This window comes from Argentina anserina, chromosome 3 (assembly GCF_933775445.1).
Source record: "Argentina anserina chromosome 3, drPotAnse1.1, whole genome shotgun sequence".
Taxonomy (NCBI): domain Eukaryota; kingdom Viridiplantae; phylum Streptophyta; class Magnoliopsida; order Rosales; family Rosaceae; genus Argentina; species Argentina anserina.
This window is the reverse complement of record NC_065874.1, coordinates 2,507,099-2,528,449: the sequence shown is the minus strand read 5'-3', so window position 1 is coordinate 2,528,449 and position 21,351 is coordinate 2,507,099. Positions and strand designations below refer to the sequence as shown.

The window sequence follows — 21,351 nt, the reverse complement described above, 5'->3', positions numbered from 1 at the left end:
ATTACTAGCTAGGTTGATTTACTTGTATCTAACTTACAGAAGAAAGACATTTGCTCTTATAATCGATCCATACATTCTTTTCGTCTAATTCGTTGTCTTCTGCAACGACTGAATAATGCGAGCTACATATATAAGGAAGCTTCAGTAGAACTGTAGAAGGATGATAATGGCCACACGACATTTACAATAAGAAGGTAAATAATAATAAAAAAAGGAAAACAAAACATGTTTGTGGTGCCAGTAAAAGTTGCTGACACGGTTAAAAGGCCGTTGCGAGTGAAACTTGAAACTTAAAAACGATTGCTTTGGAGGGAGAGAAGAAGAAGAAGAAGAAGAAGCACGAGTTTCCAAAACCAGTTTGAGCTCTTGTCTGGTTGTGCAGCTCCGACGATTTCAGTTGACGGCGGCCAGTAGTCACCTTCGCTACCTTCCGAGTTTCCACTCTGTCTTCTACTTTGGGTCTTTGGTCAGTTACTCTCTTTAGCCTTCACAGTTTTACTTTTCACCTCTCTTTACCTATCTGCAAATGTGCCCAAATTCCCAAGCTCAGAATTTCTGAAACCCTAGGGATGTTAGAATTGGGGGAAATGAGTCTGAACCCAACTGGGTTGAGTTCTTTATCACAATGCAAAGCTAAAGTAGCTATCTTTTTGATTGGTCATATAGTTGTGATCATAATTTCCTACCAAAAGCTTCCAACTTCTGTAAAGCACTGATTTTTAGCATATTTTGTTTACTGATGTTGGCAGAAGTGTGTAGTGTACCTACTAGCAGGAGGAAGATTCTGGATTTATGGTAGTGAGTCTTGTGTTCTTGTAAGGAACTATAGTGTGTGTAATAATGGTAGGAGAAAATTCAAGTCATTTGTAATACTGCATCATGAATTATAAGGTTTATCTTCTGTTGTGTTTGTTACCTTTATGCAACCAAGATCTTGCTCTAAATATGTACTATCAATTCTTTAAAATGCTTACTGTTGGAGCTTGCCTTTGGGTCATCCAGATCTGTGTCAAAATTCTTTTCGAGATGCCTTGAAATGTCTTTTCTTTGATCTAAATAAGAATAATCCTGTTTATGCATGATAATCATTTTAGATGGAGGATGTAAGTATAGAGATTGTAAACAGAGAAGTGGAGGATGTCATGTAAATAATTGGCTTATAATAGATAGCAAAGATTGCAAATTTTCTTTCCTAAACAAAAAACATGATAATCGCTTGAAAGTAAATGGCTATGATAGCAAAGATGAGCATATCATGTAGACAGTAGCACTTGATATGCTTATGTTTCCTCTCATAGTCGCATTCAATCTTACTTCTAAACATAATTGTCTCGAAGGTGATAGAAAAAGGTGTCTTGAAGGTGATCGGAAAACGAAAGATTTAACAAGATTTTTTTACCAAAGATGCATTTTGTTTTTGGTTTATTCATATCTCAAGACTTTAGGCCCTAGTATAAGAAAGCCTTGCATTTATGATAGTATTCATGTTATTAGATTGTTGATTTGGCACATCAGATTTAAATAAATGTCTTGATGTTTTTCGCTCTACATTCTGAGTTTTGAAACCTGAGATGCCAAAAACTCTGATCATGAAACATTCTTGTTTCATTTGATGCAGGGTAGAATCCAAGGTAGGTGTCTTTGGTGCATGATCTGCAGTTCAACAAATGAGAAAGAAAGAAGATTTATCATCAAACCATTGAGTGCTTCAAATTAGCTCAACAATGGAAACACAAATTCTATTGAGTTGCCTACTTAAACCAAGCCCAGATAGTATACCAGAATCCCTAAAAGACCAACTTCTCTGTCACTCTCCCTGTGTGGGTGATGTTGAACTTCACCCGCCCATTACTCATTTAACTGCAACCATTAGTTCTTCTTCTCCACCTTCATTTCTGGCTAGTTCATCATTTCAGTCATATTATTATCCAGGGGTTAAGTACCTACCACCACACCCTTATTGGCAGCAGCAGCAGCCTTTTTTACCACATCCTCCTTCCATGTCTCCCTCTTCAGTCCCTCCATTGCAGCCAAGTTCATTGGTGGATGCAGATGCAAGGGAGAGGAGCAGGATAGCACGCCAAAGAAGAAGCTTAATTTTGAGAAAACGAAACGCTGCCCGTTCTATGGCTGCTTTTTCAAGGTTGGAAGTAGAGAGAGATGCAGCTGGTGTTGGTTCTGATATGCAGAACAACAGAAAACGTCTCTCCTCATCACTGGATAACACGGTCGGTGGCCTTGTTTGTTGCCTCTTAAATGTTATTTTTTCAGTTGTTTGTGTTCGGATTTTGTTTTACGTACTATTACTTTGCTCGACAGAAACTGAGATTTTTTTTTAAAAGGAGCTCAATAATCATGACGTTGGATCTCTGGGAAGGGTTTTACTGCCAAAGGTGATGCCGAACTTCCTTTCCTCATCATCTACATCAAAGAGCTTAGTGACAAATGTCGGTTCTTTGATTATCATTTCAATCAAGACTGCTAAATAACTAGTTCCTTTCCCCCAAAGTGGTTGGATTAAGTTCTTCTTAATCTTTTGTTTTATGTCATTCACAGAAAGAGGTAAAAAAGTACCGTCCCATCCTCTCAAACAAAGAAGGTATTCAGCTGATGATCAGACATACTCATTCAAAGTGGGGTTCGAAGAGCAAGTAAGTTTTTTTTAGTAATGTGTCTAGTGAACTCATCTAGGGTAAAGATTTTAAGTCGGTTTATTGAAACTACTTTTCCTACCTATCAAATTGACACAGGTACTGGTCAAATAACAAAAGCAGAATGCATGTGTTTGGAAATTCAGGTAATCATAGTTTTTCTCTTTGCATACATAAAATGTATACAGTTCTTCAGTGACTATTATACACTCATGTCCTATGCTCATGGCGTGGCTGCTTTCTCGAGGATGACAGTAGGTACTGGTTCTAAAACTCAGAACAACAAACAAGACCTCTACTCATTCTGTAATGGTTCTCAAACACAGAACAACAAACAAGACCTCTACACATTCTGCACGCCTGATAACATGGTCAGTGGTTTCCTTCTGACTTTGTCTTACAGTGATATTTTCATAAATTGTTTTCTTTAATGTATCTTTGTTTGGCAGGCACTGAGATTGTTGTTCAGGAAGGAGCTCAAGAATAGTGACACTGGATCTTATGGAAGGATTGTACTGCCAAAGGTGAGGCCTATCTCCATTTTCTCTTCTAATGAAAAAGCTAACCAACAAACATCTGTTCTTTGCACCAAAAAGAAATTAATGTTTATTAAGTTTCTATTGATCTGCTCATGTCATCTTAATCTGTACTACAGAAAGATGCAGAAAAGTGCCTTCCGAGCCTCTTCGACAAGGAAGGCATCAAGCTGATGATCAGGGATATTCATTCAAACCAACAGTGGGATTTCAAATTCAAGTAAGCTGATGACAAGGCCTAGACCGCCTAGTACCCATCTATGGCACAGCATTTTAGTCAATTGATAAAAGCCACTTTTCTCTTGCTGAAATGAAACAGGTATTGGCCAAATAACAAAAGCCGAATGTATGTGTTTGAAAATACAGGTAATGAAATTTCCATCTGGTTCTATATCTCACTCTGAAAAAAATGGAATGTATTCAGTTCTTCGCTAAGTAGTATGTCTGTTTGTCATTGTAACAGGAGACTTTGTTAGGCAAAGTGGAGTAAAGGTGGGAGATAGCATTAATCTATATGAAGATGAATGCAAGAATCTCGTGAGTTCTACTCTCTTATCAAAACTTTTTTACGATGTGGTTGAACAGATGACCCTTCTCCATTTTCGATGAAGCATCATCCGTAAAAAAAACTTTAGCAATACTACTGTAACAACACAAAGAACAACCACTTGAAATTCAAACATGGTAAAATTGTTCAAGGATGAAACTTTAAGTTGGGAATTAATTAGAGTAAATCATGGAATGGGACTCACTCGATCCCCCAGAGAGTTGTAGAAACGGTTCCATTAACTAGCTTGCAGGACCTGCAGATAAAATCAGCCCGAGGCATCTTGATACAAGAATAGAATTGGTGTTAGGCTATGTTGCACGGACACGCGAAAATGGTCGCGTATTGCGTGTCAGACACGGACACGCGTATTGGACACGCGGACACGCACAAATACGCTCGGACACGAGTGTCTGATTTTGGACACGCGAGTTGGATACGTGAGTGTCCGAGTTGGACACGTGAGTGTCCGAGTTGGACACGTGAGTGTCCGAGTTGGACACGTGTGTGTCCGGACTGGACACGAAAATAACAAGGACACGCAGGGGTATAATTGAGATTTAACAGAAAAACAGAAAAAACATAAACATTAGGTCATCCAGCCTTCACAACCGCATTCGTTTTCCTCCGTTGGAAGTTTCCGAGAATTGGGTGCCTGGTGATGAACATTTATTGGAACTTAGAAACTTAATATCTGCAGATAACAACATTCAAATTAGATGACAGGAAAACTAGAATTATGTCTAGTTTGAATGTGGATTGACTAAGTTTTAATTTTAAAAACTATATTATTAATATAAAATTTAATTAACGTGTCCACTACGTGTCCAAGTCGGACACTTGAGATTTTGACGTGTCCGCGTATCGTATCGTGTCGAATACGGACACACGTGTCCGTATCCGTGCAACATAGGTGTTAGGCATGACTTATTTCTAGAATCACACCCAGAAAGTTACGCATTGATTTAGTGAGAGTCGTTATTACTCTTGCATGCATCTACAATTGAAAGTCACTCATGCCACCATTTAAGCTAGCACATTAATATGGAGCCATATCACGTAAACAGGTTGATTAAAGCCAAAATGTTTGGGATTTGTGCCTAAATTTAAACTGTCCATGTTGTTATGCATACTTTTCATATGTATACTTGCATGCATTACCTTCTCTTAATCTGTATCCGTAACTGAGGAAGATTCCTTATTTTTGTGCGAGGAAGCAGTACATCTCCATCCAAAAGGCGGAAACAAGACCAGTACATGCTCCCGAACCCTCATACCAACAAAGCTGCTATACTATTACCAAAGACTATGCTGCCAATTGCTGTAGCAGCCACATAGATGCTGTTGAAAATGGCAAGGCCAACACCATTAACAACAACAGGTCCAGCAACAAAGACAACTCAAACAGCCTAGAGAAGAATCCTATCCCCAACATTGACAACACCAACAGCAAAACTCATGCCAAGGCAACAAGCACATACATACCATATGCAGGAGTCCGCCCTGAAGAAGATGAGAGTTCTTTAGCAGTACTACTGTAACAACGCAAGGAACACCTTCTTGAGACAAATATGGTGGAATTGTTCAGGGGTGATGCTTCTTCACACAGACAAAGCAAGGAAGCTAGTAATAACTCCAACAACAGCCTCGCTCTCTGGACAAATCCGAACATCTAACACTCAACTAGCTACAGCAGGAACATTCGTGGCCTCAACACCGTCCTCCTCACTAACCATTATGAAGATGGCGGACGACATTTTTGACAACTGCTGTGAAGGCCTCGGAAGACTCCCTGACGTCAGTTATTGTGACCATTTTACTTTTGATTTTACTGAATGACATAATGGATAAGACGTATTCAGGGTTAATTCGATGATTCTAAGTATCCAACTCTAATAGGAAACGATCTACAGTACTCCTAATACAGGATTCCCTAATTACATAAGATTACTAATTAGATTGACGAATCCTTTACTGATACCTATTAGGTTGATTTGTATTAGGGTTTCAATTCAAAGATTGTATTTCCTTGTCATACACGCCTCTATATATACAGTCGTTTAAGTGCTCATACCAGGGTTGAACCCTATGGTTCTTCTGGAACCTATTTTCTTTCTTGCGGATCATGGCATATTTTACCTTCTCAAAATTTGTCGAATATTTTCTATATTTGTATCTTCTTTTTGGAAATAAGATGTGTAGAATATTTAGTAGACCTTCTTCTCATGGTATATCGCATGCTGAAAAGAAACGAAGTAGTGGGAAGAGAAAACAAACAAGGGAGAGTAGATGTCGAATTGCGGAGCTGCCGGGATGCATTATGGAATCCATACTTTCATTGATACCTCTAATAGACGCGGCGAAGACTAGCCTGGTTTGCCGTGAGTGGAGGCACATTTTTCTAAGACGGAGCATCTGGTATTTGATCTCGAAGACGTTTATGGAAGACATACAAGCTTGTCGATACTCGACAGCTAGTTAAACGTGTGGATGCATATTTGCAACTGTTCAAAGGTAACAAGGTCGATTCTTTCATAGTGGATTATTACATTCATGATGGCAACGTCCTTGATCGATGGATCCGTTTCGCAATTACCAAGGGAGTTGAAGAACTTCGTCTTCTACATAGAGGTTATTATTTGAAGAAGTATGTTTTCCCTCACCAATTTCTTTCTGAACTAATAAACGCAGGCTCAAGCGTTAATCTAAAATACTTGTCACTAGTTGATGTACAACCTCCTCCAGATTTTAACGGATTCAAGCAGCTAATTACTCTTCATCTCACTATGTCATCATACGACACGAGGGAGACGACATACAAAATTCACACGACATAAGTTGGGTTTTGGAGTCCCTAAGATGACATATAATGGATATCTGTCATCCAAATAGTATGACATTTTATTTAGATGACAAATAAGTGTGGTGTGATTAGAACAAAAAAATCTCATTTTCAATAGAAAGTTTGGACAGAGTTACAATGACAAATAAGTGTAGTATGACGAAACCCAAGAATCTCACTTTTAATTGAAAGTTTAGATAAAGTTACAATGACATATAAGTGTGGTATGATGAAACCAAAAAATTCTCATTTTCCATTGAAAATTTAGACGACATATTTTTGTGGTCTGAAAGAGGGTATGCAATTCAACTTCTCACATATTGTCTAAGGTTTTCAATATTTCGCACGCTTAGTTAAATAAATGGTGAGAAACATTTACTACATTATTTCAGACGACACATTTTTGTCGTCTCATGAAACCTAAAATTTAAACTTGCCTGGTCATAGCCCGGCTAGGAGATTCCCCACAGTTAACTAGTCAATCTAAAGATTTTGGCGCACATTTATCTACATATTCATACAACATAAATTTGTCGTCTCATGAGGTCAAAAATTGGTAAACCATATCTAATTCAATGAAAATGATCCTATCTATGATCCATTCGAACTAAATTTTTTGATTCATTGACACAAACTCTCATAGAGACTAGGGCAATAAAAATCCATGTAAAAAGATGGGCTCATTTATCTCCCAAACATATACCTCCCCATAGGGAAACATAAGCGTAATATAGGGTTGACTCATGCAATCGAGACCTAAACGTTACCTAAAATATGTCAATTTTCTACCACAACCGTAATCAACTATCGTGATCACATCATACGGTCAAATTTTACAAATTTTATTGCCTCATTATAGTTAGTTTATAAATATTTACATTTACATATAACATAGCTAGTGAACATGTTGACCAACTCGATCAACACTAATAGAATGATGAAAACAATCCGATTTTCTTGGGTAGTCATATTTTTATATAATGATCACATCCAACCGTTGAATTTTGAAAATTATATTTTGCATTTGTTGTTCATGTAGAAAGTCAATGAATCCATTTAAGAAATTAGGCAAATTTATCTCTTGATCATTTAGCTTTTCATCGTAAAACGAAAGTGTAATTAAAGTTGACTCGTGCGATAGAGACTAAAACTTGGTTAATTATTTTTTTACCATTGTCATATTTTGTACCATTGTAATTAATTCATGATAGAGAATCAAACGTCACTAAAACTTGGTTGTTTCTTCTAAATTTATTGAGAAATTTTAATAGAGAATTTAGTGTTTAGAGTTATTATTAGGGTTTAGTAACTGGAGAGTTGTCTCAGTAGAACTCTTTTCTTGTTCGAAGTGGAATGAGATTCGAGAGCCAAAATTTTAAAAATCGATTAAGTTGCTATGGCTCAAGAGTTGACTTTTAACCCGTTTCTCATCTTTAAAAACTTTTTTTACGAAAGTCGTAGAGCTCGTCGATGCGAGTTCGCAGACAATCCGCATACTTAAAATAGTTATCACGTGTAAAAGTTGTTAGTAACTGAAATTGAGCATCGAATTTGGATTTGAGTTTCCGCAAGGACAATACTGTATTTTTACAAAGGCACCCTAAACCTTGAATTTTCTTCCTCTCTCTCTCTCTTTTCTTTTCTTCTTTTCTTCTTCCTTCTTCCCTCTCCCCGAGCTCTCCTTCTTCTTCCTTCTCCGGCCACCAGCTCACCAAATCATCACCATCATTCAAATCCCCATGCTGCTCCGACTGAAACCCCACAGAGTATTGAAGACACAGGCCGCCATCCTCACACCTCCATCTTACCAGAAGAAGCCGCCCTATCCATTTCCGACGACTCCTCACCACCATGCCGCTGTCGCGCAGCCTTAGGATGATGAAGGGCGCACCCACCCAAAACGACTGGGTATCCACTGAGGCTGGCAGATCGCGCTAGCAATGCAGTCGAGCTATAGGCTCTGTCCACTGAGTTCTCCAACCTCCGGCGAGTATCCGGCCTAGCCACTACCAGAATCGGAGTCAGAACCCTCAGTTGCTCAAACCCTTATGCCTGCCTTCAAATTTGGCCATCACCGCTGCTCCTCCGCCGCAGCTCCGCATGCTGCTCCGCCGCTTACGATGGTTAGGTTTCCAAATACGACGTCCTTAGGTATTTTCGTGTCCCTCTTCATATTGGAGCTTATGTTTCATTTAAGCATAAATCCTAATTCGAATTCCTTGATTTCTGGATATTTGTGAGGGACTTCAAGTTAAATTCAATGGGAGTTATGTGAATCGGGAGCCTTGGAATCACGTTATGAAGAGGAACTGTTGAGTTATCATCTACTGAATGTGGAATCAAGGTGAGGAATGAACTGGTTCTGTTTTAGCAATACAAAATTGATTGGAGAATGGTGTTTGATATTGTGATGTTTTATCATAGCTTTGGAAACTCTAAGGAGCAGTGATTCGTTTTCTCCAGTAGGATTTCAGAAAATGCATGCAAAGTAGTTTGCGAAAGAGATTGAATTTGTTAGGATGGTAGGTAGTTGTTTGGCGGTGATAATTAGATGATGTGAGTCTTTGTTATTCAGAATCGGAGATATCTAGTTAAAATTTAGAATTATTTTTAGGTTTGTTAGGTGATTGATGTGAACGCTCCGGATGAAGTTTTTGTTTCTGATGGACACATTTTCATACAGGTGCTGTTTGGATTTAGGAACTAATGATGTTTAGTTTTTTTAGTTTTTTATATGATTTGCAGAGACAATGATCCTGTGGCAATGAAGCTACTTAACAAGGCTGGAGAGATGCCCTCCCTGGAACCTCCGGATGATGAAAGCATTAGGACCTTGTGGGGCTGCCCCATGTTGGAGAAATGCTTGTCTGGTTATAGTTGTATGTTCTTCTTCCCTCTAATTTTCAATTTTATGTTCCTGGAATTGCATTGTTATTAATTTGTTTTCAAAATGTTATTTGGTTTTTGGTTATGGGTTTTTTGGTGCTTGTAGGGGTGTATATGAGTTGTCGGACTATTGATGTGTTTCTTTGTCTCTTACAGACTAGGAAGATGGTGGAGAAGTTGTACAAGGCTCCAAATGCTTAATTGAGATGCAAGAAATCTTAAGTCTAAGATTAACGATTTGGTTTCTCATCCAGTGTTGTGCATTCCTTCATTTTATTTATACACATGTATTGTTACACCTCAAATGTTTGTCTTTGAAGTGGATTATTCAATAATCAATGAAGTATTACTTTCTTTGAAGTTTATGGAAACAACATAATTGCTTATATCAAACAACAAGAATGTGAAGCTTAATTATCAATCAAACAACATAAATACTATAATAGATGACATAAAAAAAGATGAAGTCTATTAGGCTATTAAACGACATAAGCCATCTGGTTTAACAACATAAAAGTGAGGTTAGATGATCAATGATACTACATATCCAATATGAAATATGCCGTTGTTATGTCGTGGAATAGGGGGTCAGACAACATATAACTAGAAGTTAGACGACATTTAACTGTCGTTGTTTTTCCATATGGACGACATATAGTGAATGATAATTCTTAAGTTGGCATTTCTAGACGACATATATGTGCCGTGGTTTAGTTATACACACGACATATATAGAATAGATGTTGAATACTTATTCCAGATTTAGTATTATCATACGATAGATCTTCTGTCGTCTTAAGTCGTTTCACACAATAAAAAAAATATGTCGTGTGAGGTGTTTTCACACGGCAGTCCCTTAGACTTATTGGCATAGTGTCTCTTTACTATCTTTCCATCCCTTGAAAGCTTGACCTTACGTAGCTGCCGTAGTGGTGTGAACAATCTTGATATTGTTGCCGGTGATCGTCTAACTGAACTGAAAGTAGCAGATTGCAAATTTGCAATGCGGCCGAAATCAAAATTTATGCACGACACCTTGCCTCCTTGGAATGTAATAATGGACGTGAACGCTCATCTCGATCTCTTTCCATTAAAACTCCATGTTTAGCAAGAATGGATTTGTCAGACACGGGTCTATATTCATGTTACCTCACGCTCTAACACAATTAGCAACGTGCTCTGAGCTCGAGTCTCTTTATCTGCGGATGGAGTCGATGGACCCGAAAACCCTAATCAATTTCAGCCTGCCTGCTTTTGGGAATTTGAGGAATTTGAAGGTGGATATCCGCCAGCCGGTAAGGTCGTTTTTTCATCATCGATACAATTAAGACGACTTTCTCCTTGGCATTGTGTATTTGCTCAAGGCCGCACTCGTTTTGGAGGAGCTTGTAACAGAACAATGTATTGACCTCAACGATACTGACGCTACTACTGATGAACGAGCTGACATAGATTCTGGGTTTACACATGATCATTTGAAGTTCGTTAGGATGAGGAATTACCAAGATCACTGGTCCGAAGTAGAGTTTGTTCTTTGTATTCTCAAGCAATATTTTAAAAAGCGAAGACGTACCCCAATGCGTTTTCTTGAGAACTTGAACCTTAAAACTTGAGGCGCATAAAACATAAGCCTTATGTTATAAAAAAATTAGTAGTTAAATATGTAATATATAATTATAGACATACAAAAACTCAAAAGGTGTTTTAGATAAGAACTTACCAATTTATTGCATTTAGATATAATGAAATTCATGATTCAAACGTTTTAGATAGTTTTCATCAAATTAAATACATTATATAAATTAATGTAAAAAGATACCTAAAAAGATTATTTTCTAAGGCGTAGTAAAATGCGTAAAAGGCGTGAAAAACATAGCATAAGGCGTAAAAGGCGAGCCTTGGTGCCCAGACCGAAAAATAGAGGTGTTATGTAAGTAGCCTTAAGCGCGCAAGAAATCTCAAGATAATGGAAATAGGGCCTTACGATAATCGTGGAAATGGAAGAGTCCACTATTTTCGGAAGAAGGCGAAACGACCAAGGTTCTTTGATATCAAAGAATTAGTAGAGGAAGTAAAGACGGATGCTCGTATCATATTTTATTTTTGAATTATATTTTCACCATAATATAAATGGTTTTATTTCCAGAATCTAAGTTTCACATTTTTACCGTTTTATTTATGTCCATTTCTTTTATTAAGAAAATATTTCATTTCAATATAATTTAAAATTTAAAATGGAATAGCCCAATACTATTTGGTCTAACAGCATATAAGTCTCTTATTGCCACGCGGTTGTGAGTTGTCGTATATAATTATTTTATTTGATCATAAATAAGTAATTAAATAAAGTAGCTTGTTAAAACATCATTCTAATTAGCCACTCTAGATACGTCTATTATTTCGTTATTTTAATTTTATTCAAGTTTAAAATATTTATGAATGATACTATATATTAACACACCCTAAATTGATATTTACACACCATCTCTATTTTTTATCATTATACTCTAATTGTAGTTACAATTTTACCCCTCAAATTTGTTTTTTAATTAGTTATCTTCGTAAAGGGGTTGTGTTTACCCTTTATTAAAAATTAAAATGTATATTATATACAATTTTGGAGGGTAAGATACGTCAAAGTTATTTATTCAGAGAGTTCATACGACCTTGTGAGATTGTATTACCTATTGAAAAATTGGAAACAAACGACTAGCCGTAGAATGGGTGACTGATAATTGCATCATCACCATCCTACAAGTCGATCGACTTTGGGATAAGCCTTTTCTTGCTCTCTCGATATCCAAAACCCAATCCTAGCTAGTTCACTCTCACAAACCAAACTCCACCACCATTGGCCATGACCACAGCCTCCTCTACTCTCTCTTCCCTCTCCTCCCTCTCCCTCCACGCCTCTCCACGCCTCTCTCTCCTCCCTTTCACCTCCGCAAACACTTCATCCCTAGCCAAACTCAAGTCACCCATCTCTCTTTTCATCTCTTCCTCTCCACGCCTCACCTCTATTACATGCAATAATGCCGAACTGCCCGAGGTAGAGACCACCTTCTTCGACAACGACGACCCCGAGTACGAGGCCGTCTTCGAGCCCCCTGAGGCCCCGGAAGGCTTCGTCCCCCCGCCCTCCTTCGACGACGAGTCGTCGGAGACGGAGGATGAAATAGCCGCGGCCTACGAGGAGCTCTACGGCCCGGCCTATAGCGGCATCACCGTTCTCGGGAACGACATCCATGTGATGGACTCCAAGGTGAAGAAGCTGGGAGCTTTTGGGAAGCTGAAGAAGGAGAAGATCAGAGATGGGTTTGAGGAGAGAGTGGTTCAGGTGAGGAGGGTCACCAAGGTTGTGAAAGGAGGGAAGCAGTTGCATTTTAGGGCTATAGTGGTGGTGGGTGACAAGCAAGGCAATGTGGGTGTTGGTGTTGGCAAGGCCAAGGAGGTCGTTGGAGCGGTTCAGAAGTCTGCTGTCAATGCTAGGAGGAACATCATCACTGTGCCCATGACTAAGTACTTAACATTTCCTCACAGGTACCTATAGCATTTCTACTTCTCTGCTTTAATATTTTTCTTGTAGCCCAATTGTGTACGAGGGTATCGTTTCTTGCTGGTGTTGCAGATAATGCATCATACATAAGGTTTTCATTTGGATTGGTTTAGCTACTTAGCTTGGAGTCTGCGACGAATTTGCTTCTATTACAAGTAAATTAGAATCACTATTGTCACAGACTCACACAGAGCTTATATTATCAAGCTAAACGTTTGGTAGCTTAACTGATGTGGTAGTCTGGTAGATAACAAAAACGGAAAACTGCCTATGTTTTGCACGGGACGGGTAACATAGTTTCCTAAATTGGAAACATGTATGAGGAATACATTCTGGTCACAATTGCTTTTTACACATAGTTGTTAGACATTCCTCAAGGACCTTAACCAATTATGATTAGAGTTTACCATCCTTTTGTCTCAGTCAACAACGCACCACTGCATCACTGCAATTTGTGCTTTGAACTGAGAATTCATGGTGTCAGTGACTCGAATTCTTTGATTTCAAAATCCAACTCAACTAAATAGTTTTGTATTCACCCATTAGAAACTTACGAACACGTACATTCAATGCAATCATCAGAAACAAAGACATATTTACTTTCTCCGGTATTCAACCCCGTATAAAACCCATAACCCAATTAGCTGGTTACAAACTTACAACAGGGATTGCAATATTCTACATTGTCCCTTTAATACCACAAGAAACCCTGAAATTGATTAAAAATAATAATCTCAACATTTCTTGCTTATATATATTTGTGGAATGGAATGCGTCATTTTGTAAAACAAATTAACAAGTTGGAACACTGTTGCATAGGATAAAGCCCACACTCAAAACCTCATCACACTTCACTTGACACATTCAACTTCTTCTTCAACCATGGCCATCACCACACCCTCCTCCTCATCTCTCTCTTCCCTCTCCTCCTTCTCTCTCACCTCCTCTCCCCACCACTCCCTCCTCCCCTTCACCACCTCCTTCCCCAAACCCCCAAAACCCATCTCCCTCTCCCTCTCTTCTCCACGACCCATCACACTCCCCAATGCCGAACCACCCCACATCGAAACCACCTTCTTCTCCTCCGACGACCCCGAGTTCGACGCCGTCTTCAACCCCCCTGAGACCCCGGAAGGCTTCACCCCACCTCCCTCCTTCGACGACGAGCCGTCTGAGACAGAGGAGGACATCACCAAAGCCTATGAAGAGCTCTACGGCCCTGCCTACAGCGGCGTCAGCGTTCTTGGGAACGACATATACGTGATGGACTCGAAGGTGAGGAAGTTGGGTGCTTTCGGGAAGTTGAAGAAGGAGAAGATAAGAGATGGGTTTGAGGAGAGAGTGGTTGAAGTGAGGAGAGTGACTAAGGTTGTCAAAGGAGGGAAGCAGTTGCATTTTAGGGTGATAGTTGTGGTCGGAGACAAGAGAGGTTTGGTCGGTGTGGGTGTCGGGAAGGCTAAGGAGGTTATTGATGGAGTTCAGAAGGCGGCTGTTAATGCTAGGAGGAACATTGTTAATGTCCCCATGACAAAGTACTTGACTTTTCCTCATAGGTAAGTGACATTTGTTGTTTCCAGCTGTGGGTTTTTGATTTTATTGTCATTGCAGATGTGTTTGTGTTTTGTTGAATGTGGAATTGGATTGTCTGTGTATCAGAGTTGGTTAGTTTTCGAGTATGAATAGCTGAAATTGGGTTAGTACCTGCTGTAATTGCGTTGTGTACCGGATTTGTGTTTAGTAGTTTATGCAATTTCTGTGAACTGTTACTGTGTTGGGAGTGATTGAGATATGTTTCGCCATGGAAAGTGTCTGCTAGTCTTGGTTGTGGCAGTAGTGCACGAGTATCAAAAACCATTAAAATCTGAGTTGTTTCTAATTGTGGGATCGTACAGTTGTAGTTCTCAGTTGTGATCTTTTCAAGCGCTTGAAAGAACTGATGCGTAGTGAATAGAATTTTTGATAAAGAATTTTAGAAGGATTAATGAAGATAAGTGATGTCCTTGAACTTAATTGATTTATCTTGATCTTAAGTTAGTTAAACAACAGGATAGTTGACCTGCTAGACCTGCTGATGTAAACATGTCCTGAAACTACCAATGTCATTTTATATTTTGGCTCAGACAATATAACAAACTCTGTTACAATGACCTTTATATCATCTAAGTAATGGATGAGTACACAAATGGTGTAGTGTCTAAACTAATCTTTACTGGGAGGGACTATATCATGTATCTCCTGTTGTCAGTTGATCCCAGAAGGTGTTAGATACTGGATATAAGTTCTTTCTTATTGTTGGGGGTCTGAAATTTTTCTTATGCCAATACCTTAGTAATGCAGCATCTCCTCATCTCATTTCAGTTTGTGTTTACTATTTCCTTCTCATGAATCACAGATCTGAGGGAGATTATGGAGCAGCCAAAGTGATGCTTAGACCTGCTTCTCCTGGTACTGGAGTTATTGCTGGAGGGTCCGTGAGAATTGTTCTAGAAATGGCAGGTGTTGAGAATGCTCTAGGAAAGCAACTTGGAAGTAAGAACGCTCTCAACAATGCCAGAGCCACCGTAGTTGCAGTACAGAAGATGAGACAGTTCCGTGAAGTCGCACTTGACCGTGGGATTCCAATGGAAGAGCTCTGGAAATGATATAGTAGCAAAACCTGTATTGCATTGTAGATTTATATTTCACTTCGGAATTCTTGTAGTGCAGGCTTCTGGTCTTGTAAGAGTAGCCCCTCCCTCTTTTGTTAATCTGTTTTCCATCACAAGGGCGTCCTAGCCTTATCATCTTCCCTTGGGATTACAAGAATTTAATCTGTCACCAATTATTTGTTATGAAACAAGCTTACCGAGATGCTGCAAGCACTTCTTTTACATTGTTGAAACATTTCTTTAAGCCAAAACTTCTGCCTTCACTGTAGAATTCGGTTACTTTTTTTACTTTTTTGATCATGGGAAAGAAAGCAAAGAAAAACAAGAAGCATTCTATATGCACTTTTTTCCGGGAGAATTCTATATGCATTGACTGCATTCCGCTGATAAAACAGTTAGACAATTCTGATAATTATGCCATGATCTGGTAAATAGCAACCATAGTTTTCCTTAGAACTGAAACCATTTAGGCATTTACATTAGATTGTACTTATAGTTGGTCACCGGCCACCAAGGGATCCTATATTAAAGATTTGGGTACACTCCCCTGTTTTCTAATGGCAGGTACACCTATATTGAAGATTACTGTGTCCTATGTTTAGCTTATTGTTCATGACAGGTACATGTTGTATCATGGCATGCCCCGATTTACAGTTCGTACAGGTTTTCTCATCCTGGCATGTACGCTGTCAGAACGAAAGGGCTCATTTCCATAGTTTGACGACCTGATCATGACTCCCCGAGGCAACCATATCAGTCTTTGGGGATGCCGCCAATGCAGAAATCAGCCCTTTATGTGCTGGAACAGTCATAGTTTTATCGCTCTCACTTGGACTCCACAACTCAAAGGACTGCCAAAACCAAATGAATAGTTAGCTTTGAGTCAAAAAAAAAAATTCTCAGCACTACAAGAGACCATGAAATTGAGCCTGAATAAAATTGCAAACAGTGTTGCTTATCATATGATGGCCTAGAAACATTTTCATGCTTTCAAGTGAAAAGAAACCACTGTTTCCAACTTTCTAATTCTACTTGATCAACAAATTAATACCATTGTTTATGTTCTTCTTGAACATTCTTCACCACCTAATGGAGTATGTAGACTAACTCTCTAATACATATACTGAGATAACTTGTCCAAAGGTCAACAGAAACAATAGATATGAAGAATATTAAGAACATTACCTGGTAACAACCAATGATCAGGAGTAGTGAATATCCAGGGTGAAATATGCATGATTGGAATTTGTTGCCATTTGATTGGAGTTCATATATGCATTTTCCGCTTGATGCAGTTGACCAAATCCGCGCACTGTCTTCACTAACTGTAGCAAGATACTTCCCAGTTGTATCCCAGCAAATTGAAAGGACATCTTCAGCATGTCCAGATCCCTGAAAGGAGTTTCTTAGCTGTCAAGTAAGTGAAGTTCTGGCTTATATATATATATATATATATATATTAACCTAGATGCTAGATGCATGATTTAAAGTAGTAACACAAATTTTTGGATATGTTCTCAAGATACCTTCAAGTACAAGTCGAAACTGGCAGTCTCAACATCAAAAATATTGACACTATTTCCTGAAGCAGCAGCCAAATATTTTCCAAACCGAGGCTGGAATCTGACTTGTTTAGTTGCTCCCTGCAATTATTCCACAAAGAGGTTTAGCTAAGACTTATGGACGAAAGTCCGATTTTGAACTATGATCACAGAGGATATCGCCATCATAACAAGAAAATGAAGGAAAGTAATTGCTTGATACTATTCATTTCATTTTGTAATAAAAGCAATGAAAAGCACAGTATACTGGCAACATTATACGATGGTTTTATTGAATTTGATTCATATCAATGATTAACAAATCATAAAAACTGACATTTCAGAACATGTCTCTCTTACCTTGTATTAATTGGCAAAGATTACTGTACAAAATGATCAAAATTTTTCTTAAGGTGTATTTCAAATATCAGTTTCTATAGAGGACCAGTTTTCTTAAAAAAAAAAAAAAAAGGAAGAACAAGTATTACCTTGAAAATGTGTGTGCAATTAGATTGGTTGACATTCCACAGTCGGATTTCATCGTTACTATCGCATGATGAGAGGAGATTTAACTTCCTTGGGTGATAATCCATAGACATTACTTGCTCAGTATGCCCTTCAAGCTTAAATATTGATTTACTTGGCTACAAAGCGACAAGAGCGGTAGATAATCAAAGGAGAATAAAAAGGATGACAAAGAACATCCTATAACGTAAAATTAAGTGGTACATTGAGATGAAGATAATACTGATTATGAGAGACTTACATTGGCCGCGTCCCATATCTTCACATTTTTATCAAAGGAAGATGTTGCAAACATTGTTGAATTTGGTCTAAACCGTACATCTGTAATGAGATGAGAGTGTTCTTCGGAAGATTTAACAACATCAAAATTTTCCATGTTCCAAATCAGAACCTGTTAGCATATGATGATAATACAGTCAAACTCATGAGCTGAACAAGATCGAAGATGATAAATTAAAACATTATAATGGATTTAATCAACTGACCTTCTTTTCATGCCCTGCACTAGCTAACCACGTCCCATTTGACGAAAAATGACAGCATACAACCTTAGCCATGCTCGAGTGGAGGGAACAGATTTCTTCAAAATTGAAGCCTACCAGTTGGTCACAGAATCAAAGTTAATGAAATGTTCCCGGCCTATTTCTCATCAGCTCACTGACAGAACTAACAACGTGTGCATAGATCTTTTTCATACAATTTTGTTAGTTACCTCAGCATCTCCATTCAAAGAACATAATGTTACTAAGTGGAAGAAGAAGGACAAAACGGAACTTCTAATATATAGGATAAGAAGCTAAAAGATAATTAGGAGAGAATAAATGAACCCAGATATGGTGTTTGAAGCAAGAAATTACCCTTTCCTTGTTTCTTATTACCACCACGGCGTTTTGAAGCCTTGAATGGAGTGCTTGTACCACCACCAGCACTGTCATCCTCATATGACAAGAAAGACTCGGTATTTTCTTCCACAGGGGCATCTTCATTAGCATTCATATTTTCCTATGGTTGGAATTTCACAAAGAATGAAAATATTAGAAAATAGAAGATGAAAGATATGGTGCTCTACGTATCCAATACATGCTGAAGAGTCCTAATGCTGTTATCCTACCAAATGACTGTCTCCTGCTCCTGATGGTGTTCTCCTCTCTCTGCCATCCTAATTTAAAATAATTCAAAGGAAAATATGAATATCATCACCATGAGTCCATGACATTCAACAGACTCAGGAAAATATGGATCATCAAACTTGGTAATCGAACAAGTGACTTAGTCATGTTACTTCCCAACCTCTGATAACTGCCGCCGCCGCTGCTGCTGATCAGGTTGTTGCTGGGCTTCTACAGTTTGTCTCAAGGGGGGAGCTGTCATCTGGTTCACCAGTAAGTGTTTAAACAGGTTCAAGATATGTTAGTAAGACATCCTTTTTTTTAAGTGATTGCTTGACATCAGAAGTGGAAAGATGTTCATGCCTAAGCATGTTCTTATCAATTTTGAGGATGTGTGTGTGATCGTCAAACATAATTATGGCAGTTCATACTAGAACTAGGCCATAGTTTCTGATCCAAAAGATAATATTGTTTGGCATAACTTATAAGTTCTAAGAGAAGGATGACAGTTATACCTGATTACCCAAAGGTGGATGCTGATGTTCTGCTGTTGATGCCTTAATCAGTTTCTGATGGTTTGGAACCTGCAAACCTGAGCTTACTACCTGGAGATGCTCAAACGATGGAAATTCAATCAGCTTCAGATGAAAGTACTAAGGAAATTAAATAAAAGAAGTTAAAGTAATGGATGCTAATTCTTATGGGGAAAATTCTAAAAGGGCTTACTTTAGGAGGCCTTCCAATTTTCGGTCCAGGATTAACTCTACTCGTACCTGACAGCATAAACAGATAGAAATCATACACCTACGTTATGTAAATAAAATGCCACACAATTCTTTTGAAGAATAGGTCTTCAGTAATTGAGTGAGACCAGTATCTGTGATTATTATGAAGGATGTGTGATAGAAATACATATCATTGATAGTGACGCCCACAGTATAATAGAAAGCGTGCACCTCTTACGCAGATCAAACAATAATAGGAAGTTGCAAATAGATGTGGACGAGAAACCCAGGTAGAGAACAATGAAATGTCTTTGTAGTATAATAGAAATTCAAAGTAACATTACTTTTTAATCTTCGTCTAGTGCCTACACTAGTTATCTGATACATGTAATTTCAGAGTGCATAAACACTAAAACTCCGAAAATGAACCTAATTACCTGCATCCTGAGCTCCAGGTGGGCGTATGGACTTTTGCAGTCCAAAAACATTAGAGCCAATGTTGTTAGTCCTGTCGAAGCTAATCAAATTCCTAGTGTCCTGCACCTGATATAGAAATTCTCAATGGATCTCTACACAATTGGGGTTCTTAACAGAGTAGATAGATTAGGCAGTATTTTGTCTACCTGCATTTGAGCAATGTTCCTGAGGAGTTGCTGATGCAGAGGGCTGTTAACAAAAGAACAAAAAATGTCAATAAAAAGTTGAATATATTATGTATTTAGATGAATTCAACTAACACAAATGAAGCATCATTGGTCTCAACATAAGAAATTAGTAAGGAACTGAGGATATATACCTTGAACTGCTTGCGAGGGCCTTTGAGATATTCAGATTATTGACATTAAGGGAATGTAAATTACTTCGACTTAAATCTCCACCTGGTATCCCTAACCACTTACTGAAGTAGTCAGTACTCCTGGTCCTAGTTCGTCGAGACCTCTTCTGCTTAGTGATTGGTAACGGTACTGCAGTCGGCACCCTTGGTAAATCTTCAGGCACTCTTGCATGTTTGCGTTGCTGTAGTGGCTGTTGTTCATTCTCTGTCCTTTCCTGAACTCGAAACAAACCAAACACACCAATGTCACAACCAAATGTAGTCCAAAACAAGGAAAAACAAAAAGAACCAAGAGTAGTACTAGTTCAAATCAACTCACCTGAACCGGTGGTGCTACAGCCTTGGCCTCCTGAGGCTTCAATTCCGACGTCCTAGACGAATACATGTCATAAAACAAAGTCCACCATTCATTTAAGAACCCATCTTTGGTGTCAATAACTGAAAACAAAACCAAACACCCTCAGTATCTGTAGCAGTACTAATCAAAGCAATATATAACACTAATAAATCACTTCACTAATAAATTCAATCACCAGACTCGAAAAAAAAACACTAACCGACAGGAGTTTCAGAGTAGACATCAGCCTCCCTCCTGAAAATTGCAGCAGTGGAATGCATGTTCTTCTTCACCAAATAATCGTGCACATAAAGATCAAGCCTATAACAAAAAAAAACCCGAAATCGAAATTTAACAAAAGATTAAAAACAAAACAGAGCATAAAGAAAAAAACGTGGAACTAAAACACATTATGCAACTCACATCTTCTCAGCATCCCAGAAGTCCACACGGCCTGAAGAAGAATTGGCCATGATAACAACACCTTCAAAGACACAAACTACACACAAGAAAAAAAAACCCCTAAAAGGAAAGAAGCTTTAGAAACAATCGAAATTTCAAGCAAGCCAAATTGGGTATAAGAAAAGCACAACAGAAGAAGAAACCCAGTTGG

General features: G+C 38.4%; 3 protein-coding genes and 1 long non-coding RNA gene across 7 annotated transcripts; 3 read left to right on the top strand and 1 right to left on the bottom strand.

Moving 5' to 3' along the window:
- Positions 1 to 321: 321 nt before the first annotated feature.
- LOC126788126 (B3 domain-containing transcription factor LEC2-like) lies at positions 322 to 5,619 on the top strand. Of its 3 annotated transcripts, none has more exons than XM_050514094.1 (11): positions 322 to 466; positions 1,619 to 2,228; positions 2,343 to 2,393; positions 2,557 to 2,651; positions 2,751 to 2,797; positions 2,907 to 3,022; positions 3,101 to 3,175; positions 3,307 to 3,407; positions 3,507 to 3,553; positions 3,627 to 3,724; positions 4,952 to 5,619. In XM_050514094.1, exons 2-11 carry the CDS (start codon positions 1,725 to 1,727, stop codon positions 5,273 to 5,275), a joined length of 1,458 nt encoding a protein of 485 aa, XP_050370051.1. In that variant the 5' UTR covers positions 322 to 466; positions 1,619 to 1,724; the 3' UTR covers positions 5,276 to 5,619. The 3 variants fall into 3 exon arrangements, with proteins under 3 accessions (XP_050370051.1, XP_050370050.1, XP_050370049.1); XM_050514093.1 differs by having other exon boundaries at positions 2,343 to 2,447; positions 3,651 to 3,724; positions 4,955 to 5,619; XM_050514092.1 differs by having other exon boundaries at positions 2,343 to 2,447; positions 3,651 to 3,724.
- A 3,065-nt stretch (positions 5,620 to 8,684) lies between these two features.
- LOC126788770 (uncharacterized) lies at positions 8,685 to 9,700 on the top strand. The gene is made up of 3 exons (XR_007671413.1): positions 8,685 to 8,920; positions 9,303 to 9,455; positions 9,619 to 9,700. It is a non-coding gene; the product is annotated as an uncharacterized LOC126788770 (long non-coding RNA).
- A 2,568-nt stretch (positions 9,701 to 12,268) lies between these two features.
- Positions 12,269 to 15,868, top strand: LOC126786450 (30S ribosomal protein S5, chloroplastic). Of its 2 annotated transcripts, none has more exons than XM_050512283.1 (2): positions 12,269 to 13,002; positions 15,411 to 15,868. In XM_050512283.1, the coding sequence occupies exons 1-2, from the start codon at positions 12,320 to 12,322 to the stop codon at positions 15,658 to 15,660; spliced, it is 933 nt and encodes a 310-aa protein (XP_050368240.1). In that variant the 5' UTR covers positions 12,269 to 12,319; the 3' UTR covers positions 15,661 to 15,868. The 2 variants fall into 2 exon arrangements, with proteins under 2 accessions (XP_050368240.1, XP_050368241.1); XM_050512284.1 differs by lacking the exon at positions 12,269 to 13,002 and adding an exon at positions 13,886 to 14,571.
- Positions 15,869 to 16,370: 502 nt separating this feature from the next.
- Positions 16,371 to 21,211, bottom strand: LOC126788852 (transcriptional corepressor LEUNIG-like). Its single transcript, XM_050514862.1, has 17 exons — positions 21,162 to 21,211; positions 20,959 to 21,059; positions 20,721 to 20,839; positions 20,363 to 20,616; positions 20,190 to 20,232; positions 20,004 to 20,109; positions 19,568 to 19,614; positions 19,357 to 19,446; positions 19,023 to 19,103; positions 18,844 to 18,891; positions 18,590 to 18,734; positions 18,218 to 18,327; positions 17,974 to 18,123; positions 17,696 to 17,851; positions 17,193 to 17,309; positions 16,852 to 17,058; positions 16,371 to 16,517 (listed from the first exon to the last, which is right to left on the bottom strand). The coding sequence occupies exons 1-17, from the start codon at positions 21,209 to 21,211 to the stop codon at positions 16,371 to 16,373; spliced, it is 1,971 nt and encodes a 656-aa protein (XP_050370819.1).
- Between the last annotated feature and the right edge of the window lie 140 nt (positions 21,212 to 21,351).

Excerpts from the sequence above, each read along its gene's own strand:
- LOC126788126 (XM_050514092.1), top strand. The coding sequence starts at position 1,725 with ATGGAAACACAAATTCTATTGAGTTGCCTACTTAAACCAAGCCCAGAT. Across the intron at positions 2,652-2,750 it reads AAGTGGGGTTCGAAGAGCAA|GTACTGGTCAAATAACAAAA; the intron begins GTAAGTTTTTTT and ends AAATTGACACAG. Across the intron at positions 3,023-3,100 it reads TCTGCACGCCTGATAACATG|GCACTGAGATTGTTGTTCAG; the intron begins GTCAGTGGTTTC and ends TTTGTTTGGCAG.
- LOC126786450 (XM_050512283.1), top strand. The coding sequence starts at position 12,320 with ATGACCACAGCCTCCTCTACTCTCTCTTCCCTCTCCTCCCTCTCCCTC. Across the intron at positions 13,003-15,410 it reads TACTTAACATTTCCTCACAG|ATCTGAGGGAGATTATGGAG; the intron begins GTACCTATAGCA and ends CATGAATCACAG.
- LOC126788852 (XM_050514862.1), bottom strand. The coding sequence starts at position 21,211 with ATGGCCAATTCTTCTTCAGGCCGTGTGGACTTCTGGGATGCTGAGAAG. Across the intron at positions 21,060-21,161 it reads TTCTGGGATGCTGAGAAGAT|GCTTGATCTTTATGTGCACG; the intron begins GTGAGTTGCATA and ends TTTTTGTTATAG. Across the intron at positions 18,892-19,022 it reads GGCGGCGGCAGTTATCAGAG|GATGGCAGAGAGAGGAGAAC; the intron begins GTTGGGAAGTAA and ends ATTTTAAATTAG.